The sequence below is a fragment of the Heterodontus francisci genome, chromosome 16 (genome assembly GCF_036365525.1).
Source record: "Heterodontus francisci isolate sHetFra1 chromosome 16, sHetFra1.hap1, whole genome shotgun sequence".
Classification (NCBI taxonomy): domain Eukaryota; kingdom Metazoa; phylum Chordata; class Chondrichthyes; order Heterodontiformes; family Heterodontidae; genus Heterodontus; species Heterodontus francisci.
In genome coordinates, this window is record NC_090386.1 from 103,157,174 (window position 1) to 103,181,695 (window position 24,522).

At 45.4% G+C, this 24,522-nt stretch overlaps 1 protein-coding gene across 1 annotated transcript in view; it reads right to left on the reverse strand.

Annotated features, from left to right (window-relative positions):
- ahcy (adenosylhomocysteinase) overlaps window positions 1-24,522 on the reverse strand; it is a 126,968-nt gene that overhangs the window by 61,858 nt on the left and 40,588 nt on the right. Inside the window, exons 3-4 of the mRNA XM_068048757.1 lie at window positions 21,404-21,556; window positions 11,465-11,577 (exon numbers count right to left, since the gene is read on the reverse strand). Coding sequence (XP_067904858.1) covers window positions 11,465-11,577; window positions 21,404-21,556 — 266 coding nt within the window. The remainder of the gene's footprint in view (window positions 1-11,464; window positions 11,578-21,403; window positions 21,557-24,522) is intronic.

Below are 24,522 nucleotides of genomic sequence, written 5' to 3' on the forward strand. Positions count from 1 at the left end.
AGTATTGCTGAAAATAGAGACGTTGCCAAAGCATTTCGTCTTGCACTCATCAGGACAATCCACAAGAATAACCAATGTGAAGTAAAACAACAATTTATACTGCATGAGAAGAGAGTGCTGATCGGTTGGTAGAGGCGTTGCCATGGAGAATGCACCAGTTTATGGTGACTGACAGTTAACCGCCAAGCTTTGTTTGAAATTTAAACCAGGCAGCTTGACTGTGATTGGTCAAGGCATTGCCCTGAGGAATGAACCAGAAAATGGCTGTCACTTATTTTGTTCAGCTGAAACAGGCGTAATGTTTGTACATATTGTCTGCAATGAACAGGGCCCTGTGTATTAATGCGTAGCTTCCAGTACGTGCAAATGCACCACACTGCGAGCCCTACTGACAATCATAAATTGGTTGTCAGCGTAATTCTTAGCACACTGTGGATATATTACAGTTAATGTATACATGGACTACCAAAATGCATGAGATAAAGTGCCACATAACAGGCTTGAGCAAAGTTATAGGTCATGGAATAAAAGGGACAGCAGCCACATGGATACTAAATTGGCTGAATGACAGGAAACAGTAGTGGTGAATGGCTGTTTTTCAGGCTGAAGGAAAGTTTGTAGTGGAGCTCCCCAGGATCCCTTGTTCTTCCTGATTATATACTAATGGACCTAGACCTTGGCGTACAGGGCACAATTTCAAAATCTGCGGACGATGCAAAACTTGGAAGCATTGTGAACTGTGAGCAGGATAGTGATAAACTTCAAGAGGACACGGACAGGTAGGTGAAATGGATGGATAAGAGGAAATGAAATTTAATGCAGAAAAGTGTGAAGTTACAAATTTTGGTAGGAAGAATGCAGAGAGAGGATATAAAATAAAGCTTACAATTGTAAAGGGGGTGCAGGAGCCGTACCCAACCAGCCTGTGCTTGCAAAACTCAAAACAGTGTCCAACATCAGATGCGATTCCGCAATTGCACAACATTTATTAAATAATCCAGGGTGCTACGAATTAATCTGGTAACCAATTTAAGATTGTCAGTAGGGCTCGCAGTGTAGAGTATTTGCGTGTACTGGAAGCTACATAGATTAATACACAGGGCCCTGTTCTTTGCAGACAGAAAGAATATGTACAAACATTATGCCTGTTTCAGCTGAACAAAATAAGTGACAGCCATTCGCTGGTTCATTCCTCAGGGCAATGCCTTGACCAGAGTCAAGCTGCCTGGTTTAAGTTTCAAACCAAGCTTGGCAGTTAACTGTCAGTCACCATTAAATGGTGCATTCTCCATGGCAACGCCTTTATCAGAGTTCACTTGCCAACCAATGAGCGCTCTCTTCGCATGCAGTATAAGTTGTTTTCCCTTACATTGTTATTCTTGCAGATTGTCCTGATGAGTGCAAGACGAAAAGCTTTGACAACATGTCTCTATTTTCAGCAATACTCAAATTATATATTATGATCACTCTTCTGCAGAGGAGCCTTTCCTATAAAATTAACCCCGTCTCATTACACAATCCCAAATCCAAAATAGCCTGTTCCCCAGCTGGTTCCTCGACATAGTTTTCTAAACAATATCTCAAATGTATTCGATGAACTCTTCCTCCAAATTACTTTTGCCAATTTGGTTTGCCCAATCTATATGAATATTAAAGCTACCCCCCCCAGATTATTGCATTAATCTTGCTGCATGCTCCTAACTCCACAAAGCCTGTTCACCATTTACAAGGCACAAGTCAGGAGTATGATGGAATCCTCTCCACTTGCCTTAATGAATGCAGCTCCAACACCACTCAAGAAGCTTGACACCATCCAGGACAAAACAGCCGCTTGATTGGCACCCTACCCACCATATTAAATATTTACTTGCTCCACCACCGGCGCACAGTGGCATCAGTGTGTTCCATTTACTTGCCAGGGTTTCTTTGACAGCACCTTCCAAACCTGCGACCTCTACTACCTAAAAGAACAAGGGCAGCAGATACATGGGAACACCACAATCTCTAATTTCTCCTCCAAGTCACAGATCATCTTGACTTATAATTATTTTTACAGAATGTGGGCATCGCTGGCTAGGCCAGCATTTATTGCCCTTCCCTAATTGCCCTCAAGGTGGTGGTGAGCTGCCTTCTTGAACCGCTGCAGTCCTTGAGGTGCAAGTACACTCACAGTGCTGTTAGGAAGGGTATTCCAGGAATTTGACCCAGCAAGTGAAGGAAAGACGATATAGTTCTGAGTCAGGATGGTGTACGGCTTGGAGGGGAACTTGCAGGTGGTGGTGTTCCTATGCATCTACTGCTTTTGCCCTTCTATTTGGTAGAGGTCGCTGGTTTTGAAAGTGCTGTCAAAGGAGCCTTGACAAGTTGCTACAGTGCATCTTGTAGACGGCACACACTGCTGCCACAATGCATCGGTGGTGGAGGGAGCGAATGTTGAAAGTGGTGGATAGGGTGCCAATCAGGTGGGCCTCTTTGTCCTGGATGGTGTCAAGCTTTCAGTGTTGGTGGAGCTGCACCCATTCAAACATATTGCCATTCCTTTGTCATCACTGGGTCAAAATCCTGAAACTATACCCAGTGAGTGTCCCTATACACAATGACTGCAGCGGTTCAAGGCAGTTCACCACCACCTTCGCAAATCTAAATTAGGGATGGGCAATAAATGTTGCCCTTACCAGCAAAACACTTATCCCATGAATAAAAAAGCAGAATCTGTTCTAATGGATAATGAAAGCAATACAAGCAGAAAGCATCAACCAAAATTGGAGGGCACCATTTAAAGGAGAACAGAAAGTTGAGCAATCACCAAGCCAATGGAGGACAAGTCTGAGGCATCATGGCTTCAGGACTTACTGTTGAGGTACCAATGAATGTCCAAGCACTACAAACTGGAACATAAGGAACATGAGGCTGATCCTTTTTTCTTGAGAAAGTTACAAAAACCTGGACTCAGCTTGAAGAAGACAAGTGAGGAGTGACTTGAACCAAAAAAAAGTCAGTTTAACATTAGTGGGTAAGGTTTTAGAAACAATCAAGCGGAAAACTAAAATCAATAGGCACTTGGAGAGGTCTGAGTTAATTCGGGAAAGTCAGTATAGATTTGATTTGTAAAAGGCAGATCACACTTGACTAATCTAATTGATTTTTTTGATGAAGTAACACAGAAAGTTGATGAGGGGAATGCAGTGGATGTTGTCTATATGGATTTTAAGAAAGTCTTTGACAAAGAACCACATAAAAGGCTGGTTAACAAAGTTGAGGCTTTTGGAATAGGAGGGTCAGTGTCTGCTTGGATGTAAAAAAAAATTGGTTTAAGGACAGAAAACAGCGAGTTGCGGTAAGTAGTCGTTTTTCAGACTGGGAGATGGTAGACAGTGATGTTCCCCAAGGTTAGGTGCAGTGCACTACATAAATGACTTGTATATTGTGTCATAGAAGCATTTTTTTTTTCTGTTTAAAAACTAAAGGGAGTCTGTCTGTCTTTAAGACAGAGAGAAGTTTTTTATATTCTCTGGGAACAGTGTGCACGAGCTGCAAGTCTGTTGCCCAACAGCAGCAAGAGAGGTCACATGCTGTACTGCATCAGTTGACTGTGTGTAAAGACTGGATAGAACCGGTTTGAAGCGTGCTTTCCTTGATGGAAGGAAGGATTTGTCTCTCTCAGCAGAAAATCTACATTAGGCAAAGCACAGCCTGTAGGCCAAAGAGGAAAAGACCTTTGGAGGAATCTTTGCATTGTTGGAAGTAGCAAATTCCTTTTTACTCCCGTCTCTAAGAAGTCTCTGCCTCAGGAGTGACTTTCTGCTGTCTTTCGTGTTTCTGGCAGTTCTGGAAACTCAGTAAAGTTTCTACTGATAGACTGCTAATTCAAAAATCTAAATAGACCTGTTGGTATACTCCTTGTTGAAAGATCTGTGTGACGCCTACTGCAGCCAAAGTGCCGTGAATGCCTATCCATTACAGACTGTTCATCAAACTCACCCGCAGACTTTAAGTGGCATCTGACTACTCGACTCTGGGACACATCACCGAAACGGGAACGTAACCCACCAGGACTTACAACCCAGCTATTTATCTATTCCTAAGAAACAGCTCCAATTTAAAACATTATTTTTAGAAACCAGTTAACTGCTGGTTTGTGAATATATGTGTGTGTACATGAAGGTTAGGAGGAATAAGAAGTTATAAAGTCTTTTCAGACATAGATTTATCTCAGTATTGTTTAAGATTTAGTTTATTGATAATTTGTTGTTGTTTAAAGGTACCTGGTTAGGTGTGTTTTATTCTGGGGGATAATGAAGTGTTTAATTTGGCTAATCTCTGGTAGGTGGGAAACTTTTAATATGCTGCGACCTGTGGAGTAATAGGACTGAATTGACAGTGCATTATTCCCGCCTTGGTTGTAACAATTGGAATAGAGTAAAATTTCAAAATTTGTCGATAATACCAAACTTGGGAGGTGTGGAAGTGAGGATGATACCAATCAACTGCAACAGGCCAAAACAGATTAGCAGAATGAGCAGACATGCGGCAGACGAAATACAGAGAAATGTGAGGTGATGCATTTTGGCAGAAGGGATAGGGTGAGGCAATATAGACTTAACCTCTCTTTGGCCTCCTTATCTCGAGAGACAATGGATACGCGCCTGGAGGTGGTCAGTGGTTTGTGAAGCAGCGCCTGGAGTGGCTATAAAGGCCAATTCTAGAGTGACAGGCTCTTCCACAGGTGCTGCAGAGAAATTTGTTTGTCGGGGCTGTTGCACAGTTGGCTCTCCCCTTGCGCCTCTGTCTTTTTTCCTGCCAACTACTAAGTCTCTTCAACTCGCCACATTTTAGCCCCGTCTTTATGGCTGCCCGCCAGCTCTAGCGAGCGCTGGCAACTGACTCCCACAACTTGTGATCAATGTCACAGGATTTCATGTCGCGTTTGCAGACGTCTTTAAAGCGGAGACATGGACGGCCAGTGGGTCGGATACCAGTGGCAAGCTCGCTGTACAATGTGTCTTTGGGGATCCTGCCATCTTCCATGCGGCTCACATGGCCAAGCCATCTCAAGCGCCGCTGACTCAGTAGTGTGCACAAGCTGGGGATGTTGGCCGCCTCGAGGACTTCTGTGTTGGAGATACGGTCCTGCCACCTGATGCCAAGTATTCTCTGGAGGCAGCGAAGATGGAATGAATTGAGACGTCGCTCTTGGCTGACATACGTTGTCCAGACCTCGCTGCCAAAGAGCAAGGTACTGAGGACACAGGCCTGATACACTCGGACTTTTGTGTTCCGTGTCAGTACGCCATTTTCCCACACTCTCTTGGCCAGTCTGGACATAGCAGTGGAAGCCTTTCCCATACGCTTGTTGATTTCTGCATCTAGAGACAGGTTACTGGTGATAGTTGAGCCTAGGTAGGTGAACTCTTGAACCACTTCCAGAGCGTGGTCGCCAATATTGATGGATGGAGCATTTCTGACGTCCTGCCCCATGATGTTCGTTTTCTTGAGGCTGATGTTTAGGCCAAATTCATTGCAGGCAGCCGCAAACCTGTCGATGAGACTCTGCAGGCACTCTTCAGTGTGATATGTTAAAGCAGCATCGTCAGCAAAGAAGAGTTCTCTGATGAGGACTTTCCGTACTTTGGACTTCGCTCTTAGACGGGCAAGGTTGAACAACCTGCCCCCTGATCTTGTGTGGAGGAAAATTCCTTCGTCAGAGGATTTGAACGCATGTGAAAGCAGCAGGGAGAAGAAAATCCCAAAAAGTGTGGGTGTGAGAACACAGCCCTGTTTCACACCACTCAGGATAGGAAAGGGTTCTGATGAGGAGCCACCATGTTGAATTGTGCCTTTCATATTGCCATGGAATGAGGTGATGATACTTAGTAGCTTTGGTGGACATCCGATCTTTTCTAGTAGTCTGAAGAGACCACGTCTGCTGACGAGGTCAAAGGCTTTGGTGAGATCAATGAAAGCAATGTAGAGGGGCATCTGTTGTTCACGGCATTTCTCCTGTATCTGACGAAGGGAGAACAGCATGTCAACACGAAAGCCACACTGTGCCTCAGGGTAGACGCGCTCGGCCAGCTACTGTAGCCTGTTCAGAGTGACTCGAGCAAAGACTTTCCCCACTATGCTGAGCAGGGAGATTCCACGGTAGTTGTTGCAGTCACCGCGGTCACCTTTGTTTTAGTAGAGGGTGATGATATTGGCATCGCGCATGTCCTGGGGTACTGCTTCCTCATCCCAGCACAGGCATAGCAGTTCATGTAGTGCTGAAAGTATAGCAGGCTTGGCACTCTTGATTATTTCAGGGGTAATGCTGTCCTTCCCAATATAGACTTCATAGAGTTTTAAAAAGCATGCAGGGACTGAAGGTTGATGTGCATAGATCTTGAAAGGTGGCAGGACATATTGAGAGAGCAGTTAGCAAAGCATATGAAATCTTGGGCTTCATAAATAAAGAGAGGTATTGAGTACAAAAGCAGGGAGGTTATGCTGAACTTTTATAAAGCTCTGGTTAGGCCCCAACTACAGTATCGCGTCCGGTTCTGGTCACCACACTTTAAGAAGGATGTGGAGGGTCATTGACAGGGAACAGAGGAATTTACCAGAATGGTTCCAGGGATGGGGGATTTTGGTTACAAGGTGAGGTTGGAGAAGCTGGGGTTGTTCTTCTTGCAGCAAAGGAGATTGAGGGAGATTTGATACAGGTGTACAAGATTATGACAGGTTTGGATAGGATAGACAAAGGAAAGCTGCCCCCACTAGCTGATGGTAGAAGGACTGGGGGACACACGGTTAAGGTTTTGGGCAAGAGATAAGAGATGCGGTTGGGGTGGAGGGAGGGAGGGGGGACTGGGGAAGAGGAAGAACTTTTTTTTTTTTTTAAAACGCGAGTGGGTAATGACCTGGAATTCGCTGCCCACGAGGGCAGTGGAAGTGGAGACAATCAATGATTTCAAAAGGAAATTAGATAGGCAGTTGAAGGAAATAAACTTACAGGGCTTAAGGTATAGAGCAGAGGAATGGGACTGATTGGATTGCTCTGCACAGAACCAGCATGGAGTCAATGGGCCAAATGGCCTCCTTCTGTGCCATTATGACTTTGAATCCTGAACTTCAAATGATACCATGACTGGAGGATAAGGTGGCATTGAAACCAAATACCTGTTTGCAATCATGAAAGGAGAAGGCAATGATTTTCCTGAGCCAAGCTGATTAGCGCAATCTTCACCTCATCTTTCTCAGCTATCTTACAATTGGACATCATGGGACAGAATAGTACAACAAAATAGACTCCAGTCCAGGACATGGAATCTCAAGCAACTCCAGTTCAGCAAAGGTGACTCCAGGATGGTATGTTGCCTCCCTAGTGCTAGGGTCAAGGATGTCATGGAGTGGCTGCAGGACATTCTGAAGGGGTAGGGTGAACAGTCAGAGGTCGTGGTATACATTGGTACCAACAACATAGGTAGAAAGAGGGATGAGGTCCTGCAACAAGAATTTAGGGAGCTAGGTAGCAGATTAAAAAGCAGAACCTCAAAAGTTGTAATCTCTGGATTACTCCCGGTGCCACGTGCTAGTGAGCATAGGAATAGGAGGATAGAGCAGATGAATGCATGGCGGAAGAGATGGTGCAGGAGGGAGGGCTTTAGTTTCCTGCATGACTAGGTCTGTTTCTGACAAAGGTGGGACCTGTACAAGTTGCACCTGAACGGGTCCAACATCCTTGCTGGGAGGTTTGCTAGTGCTGTTGTGGGGGGGACGGGGTTTAAACTAATTTGGCAGGGGGATGGGATACAGAGTGGAGGTACAGTAGGGGGTGATGCACAGTCAAATATAGAAGAGAAACTGAGTCAGTCTGAAAGGCAGAGTAAATATAGACCTGTTAAGGCACAACAGAAAAATGCAAGGCTGGTTGCATCTATTTTAGTGCAAGGAGTCTTACAAGTAAGACAGATGAATTGAGAGCGTTGATTCATATGGGATTATGATATTGTTGCTATCAGAGACATGGCTGAGGGAGGGGCAGGACTGGCAGCTCAATATTCCAGGGTATAGAATCTTCAGGCGTGACAGGGGAGAGGATAAAAGAGGTGGCATTGCACTGTTGATCAAGGAATCAATTACTGCAGTAAGGAGGGATATCACTTTAGAAGGTTTTTCAAATGAGGCCATATGGGTAGAACTTATAAACAAAAAGGGGGCAAAGGCTGGGAGTGTACTACAGGCCTCCAAACAAAGTCAGGGAGAGACAGAGGAGCAGATATATAAGCAAATCTCACAGAGCTGTAAAAATAAAAGGGGAATAGTAGGGATTTTCAACTTACCTAATATCAACTGGGACAGTTTTAGTGTAAAAGGCTTAAAATGGGTGGAATTCTTAAAATGCATACAGGAGAACTTTTTGAGCCAGTATGTAGAAAGTCCTGCAAGAGAAGGGGCAGTACTGGACCTAATCCTAGGGAATGAAGATGGACAATTGGTAGAAGTGCCAGTGGGGGAGCATTTTGGGGATAGTGACCTTAACTCTAAGATTTAAGGTAGTTATGGAAAAGGACAAAGACGGGCCAGAAACAAAGGTACTGAATTGGGGGAAGGCAGATTTCAATATGATAAAACAGGATCTGGCCAAAGTGGACTGGGAGCAGCTACTTGCAGGAAAGTCTACATCAGAACAGTGGGAGTCATTCAAAGAGGAAATAGTGAGGGTTCAGAGCCGACATGTACCCGTTAAGGTGAAGGGTAGGAGCAACAGGTCAAGGGAAACCTGGATGTCAAGGGATACAGAGGATTGGATCAGGGGAAAAAAAAAAAAGAGGCATATGGCAGATTCGGAGCGCTGAAAACAGCGGAGGCACTAGGAGTATAGAAAGTGTAGGGAGTACTATAAAAAGTAATTAGGAGAGCAAAGAGGGGACATGAAAAAACATTGGCAGGCAAGATAAAGTAAAATCCCAAGGCATTATATAAATATATTAAGGGCAAAAGGATAACCAGGGAAAGAGTGGGGCCCATTAGGGACCAAAGTGGCAATGTGTGTGTGGAGCCGGAGAACATAGGTGAGGTTTTTAATGATTACTTTGCATCTGTGTTCACTATGGAGAAGGACGATGTAGGTGTAGAGATCAGGGAGGGGGATTATGAAATACTTGAACAAATCAGCATTGAAAGGGAGGAAGTATTAGCAGTTTTAGCAAGCTTAAAAGTGGATAAATCCCCAGGCACAGATGAGATGTATCCCAGAGGCTGTTATGTGAGGCAAGGGAGGAGATAGCAGGAGGTCTGACACAAATTTTCAAATTCTCTTTGGCCATAGGAGAGGTACCAGAGGACAGGAGGACAGCAAATGTGGTCCCATTATTCAAGAAGGGTAGCAGGGATAAACAGGCCGGTAATTACAGGCCGGTGAGTCTAACATCAGTGGCTGGGAAAATATTGGAAATAATTCCAAGGGACAGGATTAATCTCCACTTGAAGAGGCAGGGATTAATCAAGGATAGTCAGCATGGCTTTGTCAGGGGGAGATCGTGTCTAACTAACATGATTGAATTTTGAGACGTGGTGACTAGATGCATACAGGATGGTAAAGCAGTTGATGTAGTCTGCATGGACTTCAGTCAGGTTTTTAAAATTTTTATTTATTTAGAGATACAGCACTGAAACAGGCCCTTCGGCCCACCGAGTCTGTGCCGACCATCAACCACCCATTTATACTTAATCCTACACTAATCCCATATTCGTACCACATCCCCACCTTCCCTATATTCCCCTACCACCTACCTATACTAGGGGCAATTTATAATGGCCAATTTACCTATCAACCTGCAAGTCTTTGGCTGTGGGAGGAAACCGGAGCACCCGGCGAAATCCCACGTGGTCACAGGGAGAACTTGCAAACTCCGCACAGGCAGTACCCAGAATTGAACCAGGGTCGCTGGAGCTGTGAGGCTGCGGTGCTAACCACTGCGCCGCCCTAAGGTCCTGCATGGGAGATTGGTTAAAGTGGTAAGAGCCCATGGGATCCAGGGCAATTTGGCAAAGTGGATCCAAAATTGGCTTAGTGGCAGGAGGTAGAGGGTGATGGTCGAGGGTTGTTTTTGCGAATGGAAGCCTGTGACCAGTGGTGTACCACAGGGATCGGTGCTGGGACCCTTGCTGTTTGTAGTGTACATTGATGAGTTAGATGTGAATATAGGAGGTATGATAAGTAAGTTCGCAGATGAGACGGAAATTGGTGGTGTCGTAAATAGTGAGGAGGAAAGCCTTAGATTACAGAACGATATAGATGGGCTGCTAAGATGGGCAGAGCAGTGGCAAATGGAATTTAATCCTGAGAAGTGTGAGGTGATGCGTTTTGGGAGGACTAACAAGGCAAGGGAATATACAATGGATGGTAGGACCCTAGTAAGTACAGAGGGTCAAAGGGATCTTGGTGTACTTGTCTATAGATCACTGAAGGCAGCAGCACAGGTAAAGTGGTTAGAAAGGCATATGGGATACTTGCCTTTATCAGCCCAGGCGTAGAATATGAAAGCAGGGAGGTTATGATGGAGCTGTATAAAATGCTAGTTAGGCCACAGCTGGAGTACTATGTACAGTTCTGGGCACCACACTACAGGAAGGATGTGATTGCACTGGAGAGGGTGCAGAGGAGATTCACCAGGATGTTGCCTGGGCTGGAGCATTTCAGTTATGAAGAGAGACTGAAAAGGCTAGGGTTGTTTTCCTTAGAGCAGAGAAGGCTGAAGGGGGACATGATTGAGGTATACAAAATTATGAGGGGCATTGATAGGTTAGATAGGAAGAAACTTTTTCCCTTGGCAAAGGGGTCAATAACCAGGGGGCATAGATTTAAAGGTAACGGGCAGGAGGTTTAGAGGGGATTTGAGGAAAATTTCTTTCTTCCAGAGTGTGGTTGGAATCTGGAACGCACTGCCTGAAGAGGTGGTAGAGGCAGGAACCCTCAACATTTAAGTAGTATTTAGATGAGCACTTGAAACGCCATAGCATACAAGGCTACGGGCCAAGTGCTGGAAAATGGGATTAGAATATTTAGATGCTTGATGGTTGGCATGGACACGATGGGCCAAAGGGTGTGCTTTTGTTCTGTATAACTCTGACTCTATAAAGGTTAACCTGGATTATGCTGCGAAAATGAGAGGCTATTTAATTTCCTTGTCTATGATAACTTAAAAACTACATTTGAGTCTTGCTTATTTTCGACATTCATTTCCCACATATAACTTCATCCCAACTTCTGCTTTCCCTATTCATGGAGCTCTTGTTTTGCCTTCAGCCTCCTTTAGCTGTGTATTGAGATGGTTCAACAGGAGCATAGAGAAAAATTAAGAACTAGGGACTCCCTCACTGAGCGATATTTCTCGTACAGTAAATGGCTCCTTAGAAAGCTTATCCTCAAATAGAGTTGGTTAATTGCACATACATCAGAAACCTTGTCAGAACACATTACCTTAGTGACAGAGTCATTCACATTAAAGGCAGGAACTTTGAGTTCTTTGTTCTTGTGCATCTTATAGAGGTTGTGGACTCCAGTTGTAGTCTCTTCAGAGATTCCCTTGATATCTGTACAAATCAGCAGGCAGTCATACCATTTTCCACTTAAGGATATCACAGTCAAACAAACAATGATATGCTATAGTTTTGAGGAGACACTTCAGGCAGAGCTAATTTTGGCAGGGCAGGAAAGAGACCCCTTCTGGAATGATGTAGGTAGGAGTGCAGGAGGTACGACCATGAAAGCAACATCACTACTTTAATTATTTTACTCCTTTCTCTGGGACGCAGCTTCGGTACAGCAGAATCACAGAATCGTGACAGCACAGAAAGAGGCCCTTCGGCCCATTGCATCTGTGCTGGCTCTCCAAAGGAGCAATTTAACTAGTGCTACTTACCAGGCTTCTCCCCATAGACCTCCACATTCTTCTTTTCCGTACAACAATCCAATGCCCTCTCGAATGCCTCAACTGAACCTGCCTCCACCACACATGGAGACAGTGCATTCCAGATCCTAACCACTCACTGCATGAAAAACCTTTTCATGTTGCCATTGCTTCTTTTGCCAACTACCTTAAATCTGTGCCCTCCTGTTCTCAACCCTTCCACCAATGGGAACAATTTCTCCCCATCTACTCTATCCAGACCCCTTATGATTTTGAACACCTCTATCAAATCTGCTTTCAACCTGCTCTTCACCAAGGAAACAGTCCCAACTTTTGCAATCTATCTACATAATTGAAGTCCCTCATCCCTGGAACCTTTCTTGTGAATCTTTTCTGCACTCTCTCTAATGCTTTTATATCTTTCCTAAAGTGTGGCACCCAGAACTGGACAAAATACTCCAGTTGAGGCTAAACTTGTTCAAAACAAGTTTAACATAACCTCCTTCGTCTTGTACTATATGCCACTATTAATAAAGCCTAGGATGTGGTATGCTTTATCAACTGCACTCAACTCGTCCTGTCACCTTCAATGATTTATGTTCATATACACCCAGGCCCCTCTGCTCTTGCACCCCCTTTATAATTGTACGCTTTATTTTATATCATCTCTCTGCATTCTTCCTATGAAAATTTGTAACTTCACACTTTTCTGCATTAAATTTCGTTTTCCACCCACTTGTCTATGTTCTCTTGAAGTTTATCACTATCCTCACAGTTCACAACGCTTCCAAGTTTCGCATCGTCCACAAATTTTGAAATTGTGTCCTGTACACCAAGGTTTAGGTCACTAATATATAATCAGAAAGAGCAAGGGTCCCAACATGGACCCCTGGGGAACTCCACTACAAACTTTCCTCCAGCCTGAAAAACATGCACTAACCACTAGTATTTCCTGTCACTCAGCCAATTTCATATCTATGTTGCTACTGTCCCTTTTATTCCATGACCTATAACTTTGCTCAAGCTTGTTATATGGCATTTTATCAAATGCCTTTTGGATGTCCATGTACACATCAACTATAATATCAACTTTGCTACCTCATCAAAAAACTCCAGCAAGTTAAACACAATTTGTCCTCAACAAATCTCAAACAAATTAACCCACATTTGCCCAAGTGACTATTAATTTTGTCCTGAACTATTGTTCTAGAAGCTTGTCCACCACCAAGGTTAAACTGACTGGCCTGTAGTTGCTGGGCTTATCTTTACACCCTTTTTTGAACAAGGGTGTAACATTTGCAATTCTTCAGTCCTCTGGCACCACTCGAAGGCTGGAAAATTATGGCCAACGCCTCCTCAATTTTCACTCTCACTTCCCTCAGTATTACCCTTGGATGCATCTCATCCAGTCCTGGTGACTTATCAACTTTAAATACATGAATAGGATGGGAAGAGAGGGATACGGTCCCCGGAAGTGCAGAAGGTTTTAGTTTAGGCAGGCATCAAGATCGGTGCAGGCTTGGAGGGCCGAATGGCCTGTTCCTGTGCTGTACTGTTCTTTGTTCTTTAAGTACAGGCAGCCTATCCAATACCACCTCGTCACTTGTTTAAAAAAAAGGCATATTATCTGAATGGTGATAGATTGGGAAAGGGGGAGGTGGAACGAGACCCAGGTGTCCTTGTACACCAGTCGCTGAAAGCAAACATTCAGGTGCAGCAAGCAGTTAGGAAGGCGAATGGTATGTTGGCCTTCGTTGCAAGAGGATTTGAGTACAGGAGTAAGGATGTCTTACTGCAGTTGTACAGGGCCTTGGTAAGACCACATCTGGAGCATTGTACACAGTTTTGGTCTCTTACCTGAAGAAGGATGTTCTTGCCTTGGAGGGAGTGCAAAGATGATTTACTAGGCTGATTCCTGGGATGGCAGGATTGATGTATGAGGAGACTGGGTCGACTAGGCCTATATTCACTAGAGTTTAGAAGAACGAGAGGGGCTCTCATAGAAACCTATTAAATTCTAACAGAGCTAGACAGGCTAGATGCAGGGAGGATGTTCCCTATGGCTGGGGAGTCCAGAAGCAGGGGTCACAGTCTCAGGATACAGGGTATACCATTTAGAACCGAAATGAGGAGACGTTTCTTCACTCAGAGAGTGGCGAACCTGTGGAATTCTCTACTGCAGAAGGCAGTGGAGGCCAAGTTATTAAATATATTCAAGGAGGAGATAGATATATTTCTTAATGCCAAAGGGAGCAAGGGATATGTGGAGAAAGTGGGAACAGGGTACTGAATTAGACAATCAGCCATGATCTTTTTTGAATGGCGGAGCAGGCCTGAAGGGTCGAATGGCCTACTCCTGCTCCTATTTTCTATGCTTCTATGTTTAAACCCTTCAAGCACCTGAATTACCTCTTTGCACCATGACCTGTGCAGCATCTTCTTCCTTGGTAAAAAGAGATACAGCATATGTATTTAATACCCTAGCCATGCCTACTGCCTCCATGTGTAAATCCCCTTTTCGGTCCCTAATCAGCCCCACTCCTTGTACCACCCTTTTACTATTTATATAGAGTCATAGAGAGATACAGCACTGAAACAGGCCCTTCGGCCCATTGAGTCTGTGCCGACCATTGGAGGTGGTCAGTGGTTTGTGGAGCAGCGCCTGGAGTGGCTATAAAGGCCAATTCTGGAGTGACAGGCTCTTCCACAGGTGCTGCAGAGAAATTTGTTTGTCGGGGCTGTTGCACAGTTGGCTCTCCCCTTGCGCCTCTGTCTTTTTTCCTGCCAACTACTAAGTCTCTTCGACTCGCCACAATTTAGCCCTGTCTTTATGGCTGCCCGCCAGCTCTGGCAAATGCTAATCCTACATTAATCCCATATTCTCGACCACATTCCCAGAAGCTTCAGGCTGGATAAAGGGGGATGTAAAAGGGGTGGGGGAGTTGCATTACTGGTTAAGGAGAATAGCACAGCTGTACTGCGGGAGGACACCTCAGAGGGTCATGCAGTGAAGCAATATGGGTGGAGCTCAGGAATAGGAAGGGAGCAGTCACGATGTTGGGGGTTTACTACAGGCCTCCCAACAGCCAGCGGGAGGTAGAGGAGCAGTTATGTAGACAGATTTTGGAAAGATGCAAAGGTAACAGAGTTGTGGTGGTGGGTGATTTTAACTTCCCCAATATTGACTGAGACTCACTTAGTGCTAGGGGCTTGGATGGGGCAGAATTTGTGAGGAGCATCCAGGAGGGCTTCTTGAAACAGTATGTAGATAGTCCAACTAGGGATGGGGCCATTCTGGACCTGGTATTAGGGAATGAGCCTGGCCAGGTGGTCGAAGTTTCAGTGGGGGAGCATTTCGGGAGCAGTGACCATAATTCCATAAGTTTTAAGGTACCTGTGGGATAAGGATAAGAGTAGTCCTTGGGTGAAGGTGCTAAATTGGGGGAAGGCTAATTATAACAATATTAGGCAGGAACTGAAGAATTTAGATTGGGGGCGGCTGTTTGAGGGTAAATCAACATCTGACATATGGGAGTCTTTCAAACGTCAGCTGATTAGAATCCAGGACCAGCATGTTCCTGTGAGGATGAAGGATACGTTTGGCAAGTTTCGGGAAGCTTGAATAACACGGGATATTGTGAGCCTAGTCAAAAAGAAAAAGGAAGCATTTGTAAGGGCTGGAAGGCTAGGAACAGATGTAGCACTTGAGGAATATAAAGACAGTAGGAAGGAACTTAAGCAAGGAATTAGGAGGGCTAAAAGGGATCATGAAAAGTCATTGGCAAACAGGATTAAGGAAATTCCCAAGGCTTTTTATTCATATATAAAGAGCAAGAGGGTAACCAGGGAAAGGGTTGGCCCACTCAAGGACAGAGATGGGAATCTATGTGTGGAGCCAGAGGAAATGGGCGAGGTGCGAAATGAGTACTTTGTATCAGTATTCACCAAAGAGAAGGACTTGGTGGATGATGAGCCTAGGGAAGGGAGTGTAGATAGTCTCAGTCATCTCATTATCAAAAAGGAGGTGTTGGGTGTCTTGCAAAGCATTAAGGTAGATAAGTCCCCAGGGCCTGATGGGATCTACCCTGGAATTCTGAGGGAGGCAAGGGAGGAAATTGCTGGGGCCTTGACAGAAATCTTTGCATCCTCATTGGCTACAGGTGAGGTCCCAGAGGACTGGAGAATAGCCAATGTTGTGCCTTTGTTTAAGAAGGGTGGCAAGGATAATCCGGGAAATTATAGGCCGGTGAGCCTTACATCAGTGGTAGGGAAACTATTAGAGGATTATTCGGGACGGGATTTACTCCCATTTGGAAACAAACGAACTTATTAGCGAGAGACAGCATGGTTTTGTGAAGGGAAGGTCATGTCTTACTAATTTGATTGAGTTTTTTGGAGGAAGTGACGAAGGTGATTGATGAAGGAAGGGCGGTGGATGTCATCTATATGGACTTTAGTAAAGCCTTTGACAAGGTCCCGCATGGCAGACTGGTACAAAAGGTGAAGTCACACGGGATCAGAGGTGAGCTGGCAAGACGGATACAGAACAGGCTCGGTCATAGAAGACAGAAGGTATCAGTGGATGGGTGTTCTTCTGAATGGAGAGATGTGACTAGTGGTGTTCCGCAGGGATCAGTGCTGGGACCTTTGCTCTTTGTAGTATATATAAATAATTTGGAGGAAAATGTAGCTGGTCTGATTAGTAAGTTTGCGGACGACACAAAGGTTGGCGGAGTTGCGGATAATGATGAGGATTGTCAGAAGATACAGCAGGATATCGATCGGTTGGAGGCTTGGGTGGAGAAATGGCAGATGGAGTTTAATCCGGACAAATGTGAGGTAATGCATTTTGGAAGGTCTAATGCAGGTGGGAGGTATACAGTAAATGGCAGAACCCTTAGGAGTATTGACAGGCAGAGAGATCTGGGCGTACAGGTCCACAGGTCACTGAAAGTGGCAACGCAGGTGGATAAGGTAGTCAAGAAGGCATTCGGCATGCTCGCCTTCATCGGTCGGGGAATAGAGTATAAAAATTGGCAAGTCATGTTGCAGCTGTACAGAACCTTAGTTAGGCCACACTTAGAATATTGCACGCAATTCTGGTCGCCACACTACCAGAAGGACGTGGAGGCTTTGGAGAGGGTACAGAGGAGGTTTACCAGGATGTTGCCTGGTCTGGAGGGTATTAGCTATGAGGAGAGGTTGGAAAAACTCGGATTGTTTTCACTGGAACGATGGAGGTGGAGAGGCGACATGATAGAGGTTTACAAAATTATGAGTGGCATGGACAGAGTGGATAGTCAGAAGCTTTTTCCCAGGGTGTAAGAGTCAGTTACTGGGGGACATAGGTTTAAGGTGCGAGGGGCAAACTTTAGATGGGATGTGCGAGGCAAGTTTTTATACACAGAGGGTGATGAGTGCCTGGAACTTGCTGCCAGGGGAGCTGGTGGAAGAAGATACGATCGCGACATTTAAGAGACATCTTGACAAATATATGAATAGGAAGGGAATAGAGGGAAATGGGCCCCGGAAGTGCAGAAGGTGTTAGTTTAGGCAGGCATCAAGATCGGCGCAGGCTTGGAGGGCCGAATGGCCTGTTCCTGTGCTGTCCTGTTCTTTGTTCCCACCTTCCCTCAATTCTCCTACCACCTACCTACACTAGGGGCAATTTACAATGGCCAATTTACCCATCAACCTGCAAGTCTTTGGCTGTGGGCGGAAACTTGAGCACCCGGCGGAAACCCACGTGGTCACAGGGAGAACTTGCAAACTCCATACAGGCAGTACCCAGAACTGAACCCGGGTCGCTGGAGCTGTGAGGCTGCATTGCTAACCACTTCGCTGCCTAGAGACTTTTGTATTCCCTTTTATGTTAGCTGACAGTCTCTTTTCATACTCTGTTTTTCTTATTTGCTTTTTCACTTCCCCTCTGAACATCTTATATTCAGCCTGGTTGTCAGCTGTATTATTCACATTTTCTTCTTCAGCTTAATCGCCATCTCCTTAGCCATCCAGGGAGCTCTGTTTGTCCAATCTTTCCCGTTTGTGAGAAAATACTGAGTTTAGAAGACTAAAGATCTTCAAAGGAAGGTGGGTACTAGAAGCTTCCATGAATAGCAGGGGAAGAACAAAGGAACCAATAAAGAGTTCATGTAAATGAAACATCTAGGGACAGGATATTATACTCCATAACTGCACCAGTCAGCACACACTGCAGTTGAGACAATGTTTGGGACTCGTGGCAAGCCGGACCTCACAAGGGATAGAGGATCAGTCATTTATGGCACAGGAGGCCATTCTGCCCATCCAGTCCATGCCAGATAGTGTCAACACAGCAACTTGTACTGCAGTTCCGTCCCCTCTATTGCAACCTCTTGGTACTCCACAGCGCTGACACAATCTAGTCACCACATTTTAGGAAGGAAATGAGGGTCCTTGAGAGGGTGCAGAGGAGGTTTGATTTTTTTTTGATTTAGATTTAGAGATACAGCACTGAAACAGGCCCTTCGGCCCACCGAGTCTGTGCCGACCATTAACCACCCATTTATACTAATCCTACACTAATCCCATATTCCTACCCCATCCTCACCTGTCCCTATATTCCCCTACCACCTACCTATACTAGGGGCAATTTATAATGGCCAATTTACCTATCAACCTGCAAGTCTTTTGGCTGTGGGAGGAAACCGGAGCACCCAGAGGAATCCCACGTGGACACAGGGAGAACTTGCAAACTCCACACAGGCAGTACCCAGAATTGAACCCGGGTCGCTGGAGCTGTGAGGCTACAGTGCTAACCACTGCGCCGCCCACAGAATGGTTCCAGGATTTTAGTTACAAGGTTAGATTGGAAAAGCTGGGGTCGTTCTCCTTGAAGCAAAGGAAATTGAGGGGAGGTTTGATAGAGTTTTTTTTTTATTCCTTCATGGGATGTGGGCATCACTGGCAAGTCCAGCAGTTGTTGCCCACCCTTAATTGCCCTCGAGAAAGTAGTGGTGAGCTGCCTTCTTGAACTGCTGTTCATCTGGTGCAGATACACCCACAGTGCTGTTAGGGAGGGAGTTCCAGGATTTTGATCCGGCAACAGTTAAGGAATGACAAAATATTTCCAAGTCAGGATGGTGTGCAACTTGTAGGGGAACTTGCAGGGGGTGGTGTACCCATAGGTCTGCTGCCCTCGTCCTTCTAGGTTGAAGAGGTCGCAGATTTGGAAAGTGCTGTCGAAGGAGGCTTGGTGAGTTGCTGCAGTGCATCTTGTACATGGTACACACTGCTGCCACTGTGCATCGGTGGTGGAGGGAGTGAACGTTTAAGGTGGCGGATAGGGTGCCGCTTTGTCCTGGATGTGGAGCTTCTTGAGTGACGCTGCAGCTGCACTCATCCAGGCAAGTGGAGAGTATTCCATCACACCCCTCACTTGTGCCTTACAGATGGTGGACAGGTTTTGGGGAGTCAAGAGCTGAGTTACTTGCCACAGAATTTCCAGCCACTGACCCTGCTCTTGTAGCCACAGTATTTATGTGGCTGGCCAGTTAAGTTTCTGATCAATTGTAACCCACATGATATTGGTAGTGAAGAATTCAGTGATGATAATGCCATCGAATGTCATGGGGAGATGGTTAGATTCTCTCTTATTGGAGATTGTCATTGCCTGGCACTTGTGTGACGTGAATGCTACTTGCATTTATCAGCCCAAGCCTGAATATTGTCCAGGTCTTGCTGCATATGGACACTGGCTGCTTCAGTATCTGAAGAGGTACTGAACATTGCACAATCAGCAGACATCCCCACTTCTGACCTTATGATGGAGGGAAGGTCATTGATGAAGCAACTGAAGGGAGGCGGTGGCGTACTGGTATTGTCACTAGACTAGTAACCCAGAGACCAGGTATTGCTATGGGACATGGGTTTGAATCCCACCACAGTAGAAGGTGGAATTTGAATTCAATTAATAAATCTGGATTTTAAAGCTAGTCTAATGATGGCCATGAGACCATTGTCGATTGTTGCAAAAACCCATCTGGTTCACTAATGTCCTTTAGGGAAGGAATTCTGCTGTCCTTACCTGGTCTGGCCTACATGTGACTCCAGATCCATAGCAATGTGGTTGACTCTTACATGCCCTTGAAATGGCCTAGCAAGCCACTCAGTTCAAGGGCAATTAGGGATGGGCAATAAATGCTGGACTGGCCTGCGACGCCCACATCCCATGAAAGAATTTTTAAAAACCTGAGGAATCTCTGCAGCAATGTCCTGGGGCTAAGATGATTGGCCTCCAACAACCACAACCATCTTTCTTTCTGTTGGGTATGACTCCAACCAGTGGACAGTTCCCTGCTCGCCACCCCCTGCATCCCCCCCAAACCCACTGACTCCAGTTTTGCTAGGGCAGATTTATGCCACACTGTCAAATGTTGCCTGGATATCCAGGGCAAATCACTCTCACTTCACCTCAGATGTACAAGATTATGACAGGCTTAGATAAGTTAGACAGGAAAAAACTGTTCCCATTAACTGATGGTGCAAGGACTAAGGGACACAGATTGAAGGTTTTTGGAAAGAGATGCAGGGGAGAATGTGAGGAAGACCTTTTTTTAACGCAGCGAGTGATAATGACCTGGAACTCGCTGCCCACGAGTTTGGTGGAAGTGGAATCAATAAATTCAAAGGGAAATTGGATGGGCACTTGAAGGAAATAAACTTGCAAGGCAATGGGGATCAAGCAGGGGAGTGGGACTGACTGGATTTCTCCGTGGAGAGCCAGCATGGACTCAATGGGCTGAATGGCCTCTTTCTGTGCTGTACATGACTATGACCATCTGTATCATTCAGCATGAGCGACATTTCAAACATGCAGGATACCAGTCAACATCCAGGAATATTAAACACATACCAGATAGCCATTAGGAATCATGTGACAGGGCCCAGTACAATTATAAATTTTGCTGCATTTAACATTATCTGGATTCCTCAATTAATTAAGTGCCCTGACAACTGCTTGGCACCTTTTATTCTCCAAGTAACCCAGTACAACAGCACTTGCTAACATCCAGGGCCAGAGTTATCCTTTTTGTTCTGATGGAGACAGTGTTACTGAACTGTTTCAGTACTGCACATCCCATTTCTTCATAGAAATACTTTTAGTTGAACTATATGAGGAAACATCTTCACTTTCCAAACTGGTCTCAGTTACTTTGCAGTTTCTATTTGGAGAATACAGTGAAATTGAAACTGTGCCTACACAAGAATGGAAGCACATAGTTGTCCTAAAGGAGTCTTCTCAACTGACTACAGATCTTCCCCAACGTTGGGGGGACTGCCCAATCTCGGTACTTCACCCCTTGAGACACGTCCATTGCACATTTACATTTCACCACCCGCGAAGACCTACAGCTTGTAATACATGTGGGGTATTAACAGCAAATGGGCACCACAAGTCACAGGACATGACCCAAAGCAACATACAGCACTCAGACGACCTGCGCAGAACAATGGAAGAGAACAATCACCTTGCAAGAGTTTAGGGTGCTTATTGTGAACCAGGTTTGTAAGGTCTCCACCATCATCCAAAATCATATTGAGGGGTTTGCCATCACGGAAGTACAGTGTTTGCTCAATGCACCAAATGTATTCCTCATCCGTCTCCCCCTTCCAAGCGTACACTGCAAATAAAACAACCAGTTTTGAATGAAGCACTAACTGTAAACAATGCAGCTCAATGTACACTCTCCAGTTAATTAAACTTGCATTACACTTTCCATTACTTTTTCCTCACCTGCTCCACTTCAAAAAGGCTGCAATTACTTACACTATCACTATCCTTTCATTGCAGCAGTTTATTCGGGAGCAGTGAGTGCGAGCGAGTGATCAGCTGGGAAGGTCAGTTTCAAAGTAAACTTAATTTCCTTTTGTTTTCGGCGGAGACCAGGGGGCTGCTGGGTAGGTAAAACCCTATATATTTGGGCCGTTTCTGAACCCGAGACACGACACGGGTAGCGTCTCCTACCCGCCCTCCTCCTCTAACCAAAAAAAAAGGACTCGGTGGTGTGTAGATAAGGTAAGGCTTTTTCTATTTCTCTTTTTTTTTATCGTGTGATTGGGAAAAATTTTTCGTTCCTTTTTCATTTAACTAAGTTAAGCTTAAGATTAAAAATGGCAGGAGATCTCAGACCCGAGTTATGCTCCTCTTGCTCAATGTGGGAGCTCAGGGACACGGCTGATGTCCCTGACTCCTTCACGTGCAGGAAGTGTGTCCAACTGCAGCTCTTGTTAGACCGCATGACGGCTCTGGAGCTGCGGATGGACTCACTTTGGAGCATCCGCGATGCTGAGGAGGTCGTGGATAGCACGTTTAGCGAATTGGTCACACCGCAGATTAGGATTGCTGAGGGAGAAAGGGAATGGGTGACCAAAAGGCAGAGAAAGAGCAGGAAGGCAGCGCAGGTTTCCCCTGCGGTCATCTCCCTCCAAAACAAGTATACCATTTTGGATACTGTTGAGGGAGATGGCACACCAGGGGAAGGCAGCAGTAGCCAGGTTCACGGCACCGTGGCTGGATCAACTGTTCGGAAGGGCGGGAAAAAGAGTGGAAGGGCTATAGTCATAGGGGATTCGATTGTAAGGGGAGTAGATAGGCGTTTCTGCGGTCGAAAACGAGACTCCCGAATGGTATGTTGCCTCCCAGGTGCACGGGTCAGGGATGTCTCAGATCGGTTGCAGAACATTCTGAAGGGGGAGGGTGAACTGCCAGTTGTCGTTGTGCACATAGGCACCAATGATATAGGTAAAAAACGGGATGAGGTCCTACAAGCAGAATTTAGGGAGTTAGGAGCCAAGTTAAAAAGTAGGACTTCAGAGGTAGTAATCTCAGGATTGCTACCAGTGCCACGTGATAGTCAGAGTAGAAATGAAAGAATAGTCAGGATGAATGCGTGGCTTGAGAGATGGTGCAGGAAGGAGGGGTTCAGATTTTTGGGACATTGGGACCGGTTCTGGGGGAGGTGGGACTATTACAAATTGGACGGTCTACACCTGGGCCGGACTGGAACCAATGTGCTTGGGAGTGCTTTTGCTAACGCTGTTGGGGAGGGTTTAAACTAATGTGGCAGGGGGATGGGAACCAAATGAGGTGGTCAGTGGACAGTAAGGAACTAGATAATGAAGTCAGCGTGACTAAGGGTAAGAGTAGGCAGGGAGCAGATGATGAACGCAAAGGGACTGGTGGTCTGAGGTGCATTTGTTTTAATGCAAGAAGTGTAGTAGGTAAGGCAGATGAATTTAGGGCGTGGATTAGAACCTGGAAGTCTGATGTTATTGCTATTACTGAGACTTGGTTGAGGGAAGGGCATGATTGGCAACTAAATATCCCAGGATATCGATGCTTCAGGCGGGATAGAGAGGGAGGTAAAAGGGGTGGAGGAGTTGCATTACTGGTCAAAGAGGATATCACAGCTGTGCTGAAGGAGGGCACTATGGAGGAAACGAGCTGTGAGGCAATATGGGCAGAACTCAGAAATAGGAAGGGTGCGGTAACAATGTTGGGGCTGTACTACAGGCCTCCCAACAGCGAGCATGAGATAGAGGTACAAATATGTAAACAGATTATGGAAAGATGTAGGAGCAACAGGGTGGTGGTGATCGGAGATTTTAATTTTCCCAACATTGACTGGGATTCACTTAGTGTTAGAGGTCTAGATGGAGCAGAATTTGTCAGGAGCATCCAGGAGGGTTTTCTAGAGCAGTATGTAAATAGTCCAACTCGGGAAGGGGCCATACTGGACCTGGTGTTGGGGAATGAGCCCAGCCAGGTGGTTGATGTTTCAGTAGGGGACTACTTTGGGAATAGTGATCACAATTCCGTAAGTTTTAGAATACTCATGGACAAAGACGAGAGTGGTCCTAAAGGAAGAGTGCTAAATTGGGGGAAGGCCAACTATACCAAAATTCGGCAGGAGCTGGGGAATGTAGATTGGGAGCAGCTGTTTGAAGGTAAATCCACATGTGATATGTGGGAGGCTTTTAAAGAGAGGTTGGTTAGCGTGCAGGAGAGACATGTTCCTGTGAAAATGAGGGATAGAAAAGGCAAGATTAGGGAACCATGGATGACAGGTGAAATTGTGAAACGAGCGAAGAGGAAAAAGGAAGCATACATAAGGTCTACGCGGCTGAAGAAAGACGAAGCTTTGAAAGAATATCGGGAATGTAGGACCAATCTGAAACGAGGAATTAAGAGGGCTAAAAGGGGTCATGAAATATCTTTAGCAAACAGGGTTAAGGAAAATCCCAAAGCCTTTTATTCATATATAAGGAGCAAGAGGGTAACTAGAGAAAGGATTGGCCCACTCAAGGACAAAGGAGGAAAGTTATGCGTGGAATCAGAGAAACTGGGTGAGATTCTAAACGAGTACTTTGCATCGGTATTCACCGAGGAGAGGGACATGAAGGATGTTGAGGTTAGGAACAGATGTTTGATTACTCTAGGTCAAGTCAGCATAAGGAGGGAGGAAGTGTTGGGTATTCTAAAAGGCATTAAGGTGGACAAGTCCCCAGGTCCGGATGGGATCTATCCCAGGTTTCTGTGGGAAGCGAGAGAGGAAATAGCTGGGGCCTTAACAGATATCTTTGCAGC